General features: G+C 32.1%; 1 protein-coding gene across 1 annotated transcript in view; it reads left to right on the forward strand.

Moving 5' to 3' along the window:
• The window catches only part of LOC149558366 (Leucine-rich repeat (LRR) family protein), a 136,636-nt gene extending 125,941 nt beyond the window's left edge, over nucleotides 1-10,695 (forward strand). The window contains exons 7-9 of the mRNA XM_089832631.1: nucleotides 8,602-8,687; nucleotides 10,026-10,112; nucleotides 10,245-10,695. Coding sequence (XP_089688757.1) covers nucleotides 8,602-8,687; nucleotides 10,026-10,112; nucleotides 10,245-10,355 — 284 coding nt within the window. The 3' untranslated portion in view covers nucleotides 10,356-10,695. The remainder of the gene's footprint in view (nucleotides 1-8,601; nucleotides 8,688-10,025; nucleotides 10,113-10,244) is intronic.
• Nucleotides 10,696-13,115: the final 2,420 nt, after the last annotated feature.

A 13,115-nucleotide genomic window follows, 5' to 3' on the forward strand; every position in this document is an offset into this window, starting at 1 on the left:
TACATAACAGATTACATTCTTTAAAGATCCCTTAACGTTGAATCACATCTAAATTAACTATTCATTTAACATCACATTCTTATGAAATAACAATGATACATCCAACATTCTTAAACCATATACAAGTGTCTTTTTTTTTTTAATTACATTTTAGCTCAATCATCCACTGTACATGTTACAAGGTATGAAAAACTTAAAAGAATAAACATCCATGTAAATAAAGTACAACATCTCCAATATTAATCCATGATGCAATTAAAGTAAATGAAACCACAAACCATACATGATACATCATCATCATAAAGATATAAACATCCATCATAAAAGATAACCATAAATCACAAACATGAATAACTAAGTGCACGGTTCCTCCCAACCGTAAATAGCATCATTAGACCATCATGGATCCTAGCCATCCCTCCGTGCGTAACATTCCAAAGCACCGAAGAGATCATCGGTATTATCATAGTAGGAATGTCACTCCTAAAACATCCTACTAACATGCAAAGTAAAGCATAGGATACCATCATCTAACATATGCAAATCATCAATATAAGAAACACACCAGTAAATACATCCATCATAAGGTATATCATCTATCATAATGTTCCAAGAACAGAATGAAGATAAATACAAACCAAAAATACTCTAGCCACGATATCTCAATGGATCTCAAATGATAAGAGTGGAAAATACACTACCACCCGACCGCGTGGAACCTAAGTGGTTCACTCCCACCGTGCTGAGGAGATAATCTCAAGTCCCAAACAGGCTATCCAAATCACAAAGCACAAATCTCTATAAGTCCAGGAATCCTAAAAGTATACTACTCAAAGGTTCCAACACACACAAAATCGACATCTAATTCCCAGAGGCACAACAATGACATGTAGGAAACTTACTCTGCAAGCGGAAAAGTGTCATCGCAATTATCACGTACAAGTTACCCTGGCAGTTAGCTAAACTCCACGGGTCCATACTGATCTCATGCGGCCACTAGTATCCTCTCATACTGACGAGGCATACTATGGAATGCACGGTCGCAACCATGCGTTCTCACTACTCCCATCTTAGCCTGTACAAGCGCTCAAGGCATGGGCGAGAACCAAAACAATTATCTTTTTAGGTTCATTTAATCCTCATTTAGTGTGTAAATGTTATCACTTATTAACCAAACTTACAATGAGTTACCCTGGCAGCCACTTAGGGCCCCGGCCCCCATTGCAAGCCACTTCCCGACACTACAAGTAGATTACCTAGCCTAAGCTCATGGAATCATAAAATCACCACAGTCCTGTACAAGCGACTGTAAAGAAAATCTAAAAGATAATCCATAAAAGGAATCATCAAATCTCCATGAGCATCTGGAAAAACATCCATAGAAAATCATGACCACAACAGTTCTCTATTGGCAACTGAAGGCATCACTGATAATCATAAGTATCCATTGGTTCTCAACAAAGCAACCAAGAATATCTCAAAATCATACTGATCGAAGACTCCAAAATGGTTGAGTCAAACATGTCACAACATGACATCATCAAGAAATAAATCCACATTTCAGTCCCATCATGGCGACTAGAAAATAATCCAAGGATAACTGATCGATGACTCAAAAATGATTAGCTCAAGTGTCTCATACACATACATCTTAGCTTCACACATGAAGACTGATGAACAATAACAATCAGTAAATACAAACATTTCATAGAGCATACGATCACATTACCATGGTTGGGCTTATAAAGATCGAGACCAAATAAGATCAACATGCCATCACATCTCATAACCCCCGAGCCTCTGGTAACAACTTAGGACTGGTCAACACTAGTCAACTCAAAACCCAAAACAAGAAGCATATAGAATACACGATGCAAACACATGTTTTGGTTTACTACATTCACATTGTTGAATAATGTTTTGGCGTTGTTTTTTGCATCTCTTGCTATTCATCCTGATGATGGATCACGTAGTGTGATTCGAAACGTTGATGCTAAAAATCTTAACACAATCGAATCCAGAAACATATCAGTACAATGTCTAGGGGTTTTTCCAGTTTTCGTTTCAAGTATACTTCAAGTGTCTAAGTTTCATCATTTGATCTACAAATCAACCCATTTATTCCCCGATAGCATTATCCTTTCATTAATAAGAATTACATTCTAAGAATAACTTAAGGATAAATATTTACTCATTAAATCATTTGTCTCTTATTAAAATCATTCACTTTATTTTACTGAGATTACTAGTTGAATAACTCTTCCTTAATGTTACTTCAACTTTCAACGTAATCAAAGAATCATTATTCGTTTAAATTATAAGAGAACCAATTATCAACCTTTGAATAAGAAGATCATAACTTTATTAAAATGATCAATTAAATCAATTAACATAGGTACATCATCCATGACCTATTAACATTCTTATAGTTTTTAATTAAAAACTTAAGTATTACTAAAGTTTGAGTCTTTTAATTTAATCGTTATCATCGTTGACAACCATAGTTACACCACCCTGGGGGACGGGGGGACGGCGAAACGGGGGCACAAGTTTCCGGGACGGGGGGACAGAGGGGCCTTAATTTGGGGACGGCGGGGGGACGGTGGGGGGACGGCGGCAGGGGACAAGAGGGGTGTATATATCTATGCATATGGTATTTAAAAATGTTAGTTATGAAAATATGTATTGCAATATAGGATGTAAAGATGTAAAAGAGTGAATACTTGAAACATTGCATTGAATTGGAACATCAAACATTAAACATAAATAGTTGAATTTGCAAATAGTGAATGGCAGGATGTCTCCCATCCTCGGTGGAGGTGGTGGAATCTAGTGGCACCGCTGGGGACGGGGAGACGGAGTCCCCAAGTCTCCGGTGCGTTGAAGTCTCCGAGATGTCGGGCAAAAAGGGGGGGGACGCGTCCCCGTGTTACTATGTTGACAACCAAATAATATCTAAAGTCATAATTCAGGTCATAAGACTTATCAACTTCAATATAGATAATCTACAATCTCGTTAAAAGAATTATATCAAATAAATCTCTATTACATAACTTAATTATTAATTAAATCCTCTCGTTAATTGATTTAATTAATAATTGCATAACCATACCATCAACCCAATGATTATCAGTTGACTAACATTAGTTTGTACGTAAAAAGTCAACTTCAATCTAAATATTAATATTTCAATAAAACTAATAATAACAAGTTATTTTGGAAATCTTATCCATAATGACCACATTCGTCATACTAATATTTTCTTAACAATTCATATTAATGATAATCATGCTACCGCATAATATAATTCAATGAATATCAATTGATTAAAAATCAATTATACTCCAAATTTAAAAATTAATATTTTTAAATCATAAAACAATCTCCCCTAGATTAACTCAAATCAAATTAACCATTTATACTATTATTTATTAATAGTTTGTTAGACCCAACAAGCATTAATAAATAATAAACTCATCAAAACTATTATTAATCGATCTAGAGAATCTTTACATAAACTTCATTAGTTAATATTTGGCTAACTCTTAACACCATTAAGGTATATCAATAAGCTATTTAATAATTCAAACATATTAACATAATAATTCAATCTTAATCCGATAACATCTTAAATCAACTTAATTTAGATTATCATCTCACAATTATTTAATATATATTAAATAGTATTTAATATACATTAAATAAAATCAATATTAAAAGTCAACCATTAGACTCCAACTCGATAATACTCATACTGATAGTGCAATAAAAATTTGCATTAGTCTTCTTAATGAAAGTTCTATTATACTAGATTCATTACTATGAATACTAGTGTCTTTATTCTAATTTTAATTAACAGATTATTATTAACAATCCATATTTAGCACCATTGTGATAATAATAATCAATATAACCTTTTAAGCATAACATTTAATATCTCAATGCCAATATATATATATACACACACATATACATATACATATATATATATATATATATATATATATATATATATATATATATATATATATATATATATATATATAATAACTCACATTATAAAAGCTATGTAATATATACATATTACAAATTCGAATACACCATTGAGTGACAAAATCGCATATATATCATATTGTAAAATGATGCGCAGGTTTTAAAGTTGTTGCCGCCGTCAAGTATGGCGATACAGTGCGCTGACAGCCGTGCAATAAATGAGGCCTGTTGATCGCTGCGTACTCTGCGATCACGCAGAGCCTGCATTCGATGCCGCCGCCGGTAAGGGAATGGAGGGGGGGGGGGGGGGGGGGGGGTGCGGTGGTTAAAACCCCGCCCACCCAAATGTATATAATTTCATTTTATAAAACGTTTGTAATAACGTTTACTATTATGCGCTATGACATGCGATTCGGGTATAATAAATAAAGTTTCTCATTTCACTTACACAAATATATACATATATGTATATATGTATATATATATGTATATACGTATATGTATGTAAGTATATATATACAACATTTGTTATCAAATTATTACTGCATTTAAAGTATATATATATAATTATTTATATATATATGGAGATTTATAAAGGAGAATATATATTTAGATTTAGAGGCTTTTCTAAACAAGAAATTTTCCCTTTTAAATAATTGTTTTCTAAACATATCCATTAATCCATCTAATGGGTTTAACTATAAATTTGAAATCACTTTTCTCAATTTGATTCTAATTCGAACCCAAACCCGTTTAGATCTAATTTCTCTTTAATTGGATCTAGGGTTTTCTAATGTTTTCTTCTCAACCAAATAGCATAACTAGATTCCAATTTCAAATTGCAGATTCAATCACAAAGAGTATTCAGACACATATAACAAAAACGATGAAGACAGGAAGAGAAAGAGTGCAAATAAATTATGTGATTATCATGAGTGCACCTGGACACTGATGCTAATTTGCCATGCCTCAGAAGTCCATAAAGAATCCCTTCCTTCTCCAACATTCGCAAGTCCTCTAAGATCCAAGCCAACCGAATCCTCCAAGTGACTAGAAGTGCTAGAAGAAGCATGGAAGCATATAGAAGCATATGAGCATGTAAAAATATATGAGCATGTAAGCTTGAAGCTTCCATTTTGAAGCTTGTAGCTTGTAGCTTCCATTAAGCTTGTCCAAACACACTAGGAGAGCTTCTATTTAAAGGCTTCTAAAATGCATCTAGAGTGTCTTTAGATACAACTAGAAGATAAGCATGACAACCAAGCATAAGTCTTCTCCAACCTTCTAGATAAGTCTTAAGGTTGTAGACACCATGTGCTCAAATAAAATGCTAACTTCTAAGTGTAGACAACTTGTGCATTGTTAGAGTGCAAACTCCTGTGTTGTCTACATGACAACTCTCGAGAATTTGCCAACTCCTATGTGAGCAAATACTAAAATAATGCACATTAATTAATTTTATGTTTACATTTACTCTTTTCAATTTAATTTATTTATTTATTAAATCTCATGCACTAACTTTGATAATTCCACTTTTCAATCTTAATATATTTATATTTTAATCACATGAGATTTAGAATCTTTTAATAATTTTAATATATTTTTTACTTTTAAATTTCATTTTCCAAAACTTAATTGCTAAAATATTTATTAGCTTTAATAATAATATTATTTAGTCATTTATTTAAAAATGAACTCTAAATATATTATTATTAAAATAAATATTGTCACATTCCAAATTTAAACTTTAAACTTTTATTTTCAAATTTAATTATTTAATTTAATTAATTTTTCAATTAATTAAATAAAATAAATATTAAAATACCATATTAATTCTTCATTAAATTAAACAATTAATTAAATCTTTTAATTAGGCTTAATTAATAGAAAATACATCAAAGACTCATAAGGTAAAAATATGAAAACCCATCATAGCCAAGATACATGCAAAATCAAACCAAGGGTTTAAATCACGAATTACATCATCCAACGTATTCGGAGGGTACTCAACTTAGATACTTGTCCTAATTTTCCAATTAAAGCAAATGGCTTAAAGGGTTGGGATTTGAACTTGAGAATTTATCTCCCCTCTCTTATCATTGAGATAATATGATAGGGTACGCTCATCCTGGCAATTCAGGGAAGTCGATACCTGGTACCTGCAACCTGCATAAAAACCACGCATGTACAAGTACAATATATACTAAACTAAACATGCAATGGCAGGAAGTGGTGCATCTTGTAGATCCCGACTAGTAGGTGACTACGACTCCCTTCCTTAACCACATCAAACACGCTATACAAAAACAACCACGCAAAGCAAACACGCACACCATACACATGCAAGTATGGGGTAAGTATCCATAAGAAAACACATATGATAATAAATCATCTTACTAATCATCATTAATAACTGCAAACACTGAAAATAATCATCATGCATACATGGAATGCAAAATCTAAGTAATCTTATCACATAATAAACTGAATCCATAGCACAATATCTGATAGTCTCAAAACAATGTTGCTAATCATCAACATAAAACTAGCTCTAAAAGAGTTCAGCAACGATAACAAAATGCGAACCAAGGGCAGGCACTACAGTTTTTTGGTCTATTTCTCAATTTAAGACCACAAAAGTCTACTAGTGACATGGCAGCCTTGAAATCATCACCTAGAGAGTTGTACTCCCTCAAGTAATCACCATATCCCTCTTCTCTTACTTGCTGGTCTTGATTTGCAGCACCTTGTTCTCTAAAAATGTAGGCATAAGAGGCTTAGGAGTAGCTCTACTTGTTGTTCTAGCACTGCTTTGAGCTGTGTCATTGTTTTTTTGACCCCCATTGTGTCCATTCTGCCCATTAGTCCTGTTATGGTTCCTATCATTTCCATTGTTTCTTTTATCTACCAGCTGTCTAAGGATAAGTGATAGTTCTTCTCTTCCTCTTGCCATTTCATCTCTCAACTCCTATTGCCCTCTTGCAAGAGCATTAAGCATTTGCTGGGTACTACTTTCTTCCATGAGTTCTAAAGGACTTAAGCTCTTTCTTGCCCTGTTATAGAATTTATCCAAAGGATTTATGAATGGAACATTTGGAAACTCTTCACTCATAACCCGTACAGGATGGCAGGAACTTTAGCTATGATACCACTGTAAAGTGCCTTGACAATTTTTGAAGTTTTATCCCTATTTTTTTGCCTTAGGAATTTTGTCAAACACTTCCCTTGCAGCCTCAGTTTGCTGATGTTTGTTGTTTTGCAATGATTTTTGAATGCCAATGATATTGATGAATACAAATGATTGCAAAATAGCTAATTGGAAATCAAAGTGATATGCAATTTTTTTTTTTTTTTTCCAAATGCAAGTACATGAAATTCTGATGTAAAATGCACACCTACAGCCAAGAGGTATTTTCACAAACACTTGGTATGCATCCTATGACTATGCAATGAGAGGTTTTTGCAAACATTTGGCATACAAACTGAACAACTGAATTAAGTTGGTTTCCCTTCAATACTTCAATGTTTACAATGGCTGAATACTTTGGTAACAAAAAGACATATATTATTTGTCAAATGTATCCATCTACAATTGCCAAATGTAAATACCAAAAGAACCTGGAATAAGTAACTGAGGTGACATGCTTTTTGGCTTTGCTTTTTTCGGATTTGCTTTTTCGGATTGCTTTTTTGATTCCATTGTGAAAACTGAAACCTTTCTCCTTGCCAACTGATGTCAAAAATTAGATGCACGGGCTGAACAAAAATCATTGAATATTATCTCCCAATTAATCACAAATGAATTGGCTGAATACCAATTCCTCCACTCCCAACTAGGGTTGATATCTCACAACCGAAATTGGCCCCTTAGAGTCTTCAAACCCTCAGGCAAGTATGCAAGCACTAAGGCTCTCAGCGCAATAGATGAATATGCAACTCAAGATGTGTAAAATGACCCCCCAAAGGCTCCTTATAAAGATTTCACAAGCAACTCCAAGAAGCTTCTAGAGGAATCCAACACTTTATTCTTTTAAGTGACTTTTGATATTTTATTATGTTAGTCACTTTAATATTAAATCAATTAAATATAAAATTACTTTTTAATATTTCATTGTTTAGTAACCTTATAAGTAATCAATTTAATATATCTTTTCCCCCTTGTTTCTTCCTTTTTAGCCTCCGGGGAAAATAAAGGCTAAAATAAAATAAGTAGCTGGTGCCTATCAAAAAGGGGACATTACAGATTTAAACTAATTTAAAACCGAGCATGCACAATGTCATTATATTACATAACTTTTGCTATCACTCTATAGGGTAGAGAATAACATTTCCAGTCAATGCATGTTGCAAAATATCTCTTCGACAGTATTCACAAGAATTTCTACATGTTTGGTCCTTGGCTCAAGTTGACCATAGCTGTTTCAATTCACATCTTTATTTGTTTATTTAGTAAAGAATGATCATTATATGGTTTTGACTTCTATCATGTGCTCATATAAATGTTTCCAAATTTTCAGGCTTTGCATCTTCTTTTTGTAGCTGTGTAGATCTTAATTTTAAATCTTGTCACCTAATATGTTGGGTGGCCTGTCATATTTTGATTTCTAGGTAATTCTATCGAGGATCTGCCATTGTCACTTTGTAGACTTGCTAGCCTGAAGTCTCTTTCATTGAGCAACAATCATATTAGTCAGGTAATTTATTCAACATAATTTGGAGCGTATATGTGCATTCTATGTATATGCATGTCACTTCATAATATAACTCTATGCTAAAGCAGTGTTTCATAGATTGGAAATAATTAATATAATATGATTGTGTCTGCCATTTCCAATTGTTGGCCCATTATTGCTGCTTTATGGTGCAATTTTCTGTGATTTATGGTATATCAGATATCCAGTTTAAAACATCCTTATATATTCCGTGATTAAAACATGCAAAATTCAAATAATAAACTATGGAAGATCCTGAACTTGAGTGATGTTGTCAAAGTTAATTTACTTCCTTGGAAGTTCTTGGACATGCCGTTCCATTGTCATAATTGATCATGAAACACACACTGAACAACCAAATGATGGAGTAGGTTTGAGTTTTTCTGAGACATTTGTCTTTATTGTTGATGTACCCTAGAGTGTGGTGAAAGCACGTTTTAGAATATAATTTTAAAAATAAAAACTCTCTCATTAGAAGATTAGATTGTGAATATTTTTTTATAAATTTGATGACATAGAAGTATCCCACTTTTCTTGAATACAGATTCACAATTCAGGGTTACACTGAATTTTGATTTATTGCTTTTCCATATCAATTTTGTGCAACATCAAGAAATATTTTAACAGAAGCTGGCTTTGACAATAGTTGATGCAGCAAAATTTTCATGTGTGCCTGAGCACAAAATGTTTTAAAGTCGCTTTGTTCTCCAAACCCTGGAAACAAGCAGCAACGGTTATAGCAGCCAAGTTGAACTCAAATGCACACGTGCAGACACCAAAACATTTTATAACTTGCATAGGAAAGTTAATATCCCGTAGAAACTTCTCGACTCCTTACTAGTCAGGATGTTTTAAGCCAACTCTTTTCAATTAATATTTTCTATAGGTGCAACTGTCAATGAGCATCTTCTCTTAATGTTTCCCTTTTATGGCTTTACTGAATAATATAACGAAATTTATTACTTAAAATGTTTTCAGGTCCATTAGCCAAAAACAATAGGTTTTAGCAGTGCATATTTGTTATGTACAATTTTTCTGGATTAACTGCATCAATGCTTTTAACTATGAAATTTTCAGGGACATCATCGGGATATATAACTCCATATTATTAGTAAATTCAGATTGCCAAAGCTGTGCCTACTTTACTCTTATACTAAAAATGTGTCTCTTTTCTTTAATTGATGAAGAGTAATAGCATATTGGATTCAAAAGATTAACTAATTATAAAACTTATGCTTATGAGATGTTTTACAATATAGTGTATTAGATTTATCAACATCTCCTAAACGAATTCCAACACAACTTTAATGTTGATTACAGCTTCCACCAAACTTGCTCAGTGACTGCACTTTATTGCAGAGTATCTTGCTTCATGAGAATCCAATATCTATGGAACAATTCCAGAAGGTAACAACTTGGTTATTCATCAAATTTTGCACACACCCTGTTGATTTTATCTTTAACGTCTTGACTAGAAATTTGACTAGAAATTTTGTTTCTTCTTATTTACTCTTTCTTGCTTTCTGAACTTGTAAGAAGATGGTGGGGTATCAAGAGTTTGAATCTAGAAGGAAGAGAAAATTCGACAAACAGATAGATTCAAATGTATTAATGAACTCCAAAGGCCTTGATGAAGGTCTTGATCTATAAGTTATCAAGTCAGATGTTCCTGTGGTATTTAACGATTGTGTGAACAATTCATTTAATGTTCAAGATGTTTGATAAAATAGTCATGTGTCATTAGGTTTCGTCATAATTTCCATTAGAGCAATAAATTTTCCAGCTTTCAGTTTCAATACAAAGTTGCTATTCCCTCTGTATAATTTTCAAGCCCAGAGCATTCAAACGAAATGTGACAGAATTAAAAACATCAAGCGTAATAAATGAATCCGTGAGTGTGATCTGAATTGTTGATCAAATAAATCAACACAGTTTAATCCTAAAGCCTGTTTTTTATATCAAGCATAATATTCAAATTTATTACAAACGATATTATGAGTCAGATAAGATGAGATTTGCACTTCTGTAATCATAATTTCTTTTTATATTTAATCAGCAGTCCAGTTTGAGTACCAAAGTACATGTCTGAATGAATAATTTTCATCTGGTTAAAGTCATAGCAAATGGAACATTCACAGCCATGCATCATCTGCAAAACAGCTGATGTTTGAACCTATGAAAGCACATTTATGTACGATGTTTGCATTATCACTGTAATGGGAGGCATGCATGGCAATTTCTCTGCTCTTTATATTGATTCTTTCATGCAGAATCATGGATAAGCAAAAATTTGGCTGGCATGCTTTGTTTATGGTTTTTACTGTGTGAGATCTTTTCATAATGTTTGAGATCAAACTCTGCGATCCATCATCAGGAAGAAGAAACCAGGAGAAGGGAAATGATGGATAATGGAGTTGTGATTCAAAATGTCGAGGGAAAAGTGAAAACATTTGCAGCAGAGTCAAGACCAGAAACAATGCATACCAATATAATGAACTCTTCAAATTACATGTCTGCAAGAGTTTAGCTAATAATAATTCAAAATTGCTCATCAAATAAGATTAGTCCAAGCATTTAGAGGCTGTGCACCATTGATGCCTCGGTGCTAGGAAACAGAAAATCCAAATCAAGGTCTATACACAATAGGGAGAATTGTGGAAGGAATTTAATCAATTATCTATTCAAGTTTAAATTTGGAGATGACCTCATTGATAAGCCAAACTAATAAAGGGATGGGGAACGAGAGCTTAGGAGATAACTCTAATAACAGGGTACTCAACAAATGATTTATACGACAGTTCTAGTTCAAACTCTCCCTTTAACATGCAAACGCCCTACGTTATTTGTGTATAGGAGTTTTACTTTGTCTGTAATTTAAGGCCAGTGGTAGATTTTGGTAGTTTGTGTGGGGTTTGTGGGCTAATACAATAACCCTCTCAAATATGATCAACATTTGAATTCTCTAGAAAATATTTCAAGGGCTATCCTTTTTGTACGTACAAGATTCGTTGTTTTAGCCTTCAATGAGTGCCAAAATTTAAGGTATCATAAAAAGTTTCAGTAAATCAAGTCAATGGATATGCAAAGATTTGATTGTAAAATTTCTAGTGGAGTCCTAATGTATTTAGTTAAATGTAAAAGTCTGGCAAAGAGTATAAATGCATCAATGGTAGCAAGCTATTTCTTTTTTGTAGTTTTATAATAACTTCCCAAAAAAAAATGTTTATTACACTAATTTATAACTCGTGTTGTTATAAGGAAGTGTAAGACATAGTTAGGTGCATTCACAAAGCATTAAAATAATACAAACTCATAATTAATAAAATAAATCTTGTGAAGCAATAAAGTTCCAATTTTGATCAAGAATGTATTTTCTATTTTTTTCCTTATCATGTAGTTCAATATATAATGATTTGAAAATTATAGAAAATAGTTAAAAATTTTGACTCTCTTTTATTTAAAGAAGAGAGATTGATTAGAATTGATTTAATGATAAAATTTTGATCAAGATCTGATATTTTATTGTGAAATCACGTATAAAAATGCATAATATATTGAAATTTGTAAAGAGTTTGACCTATCAATTCTCCTAGATTTAGAAGAAAAAATTGTATGGAGAAAAATTTGATTAGCAAACTCTCTTGTACTAAGGAAAAAATATTTTAGTAGATTGATGAACTATAGGTTATATTCCTTTAACACAATCATACAATTAAAATGAGCTATTTTTCTATAAAGAAATAAAAGAATCCTATGAAAACTAATCATGGACCAATAAAACAAAAGAAAATTGACGTTATTATGTTCCAAATGCAACATTTCTATTTCTTCTCCGCAAGGGCACTTTTGAAAAGTATTTTAAAAAAGAAAAAGAAAACTATGCCTACTAAGCCCTGCATAAAAAGAAAGAATGATAAGCAAGTTAGGATGTTTTTTTATAGATGCATTTTTTAAAGCTTTGGTAAAAGATGATAAACATTTATTTGATGGCAAAGAGCTTGATATTAGCTCTTAGGATGAAGCTGCCTTCTTGGATAATTGTTTCTTCATTCTTATTGTTTGAAGATGTTAACTATTTTATAATTTCTTTAATCTAATTATAGTAGAAAGCATTTTTTCTTTTATTAATTTTATAGTTTTTAATTATTCTGTATTTTATGCGCTTTTTTTAATCTCATTCAATCACTTATAATGTGTTTTATTTAAATTTTTTTTTTTTTTGTTTATTTGAATTTTTTGTTTAATATTCTTTATCAAGGTAAGTATAGATTGTGCAAAGATAGACTTTTGAATTGTTAATTTATATAGCTAAGGTTCAAATTAACTATTCAACAAATTACATAGAATAGAAATAAAAATATTGTGTGCATCAAGTAATACTCTAGGTTAATTAACAACAATAAGCAAGAA

This window comes from Cupressus sempervirens, chromosome 5, assembly GCF_028749045.1.
Source record: "Cupressus sempervirens isolate cs-2001-9-10 chromosome 5, ASM2874904v1, whole genome shotgun sequence".
NCBI classification, from domain to species: Eukaryota; Viridiplantae; Streptophyta; class Pinopsida; order Cupressales; family Cupressaceae; genus Cupressus; species Cupressus sempervirens.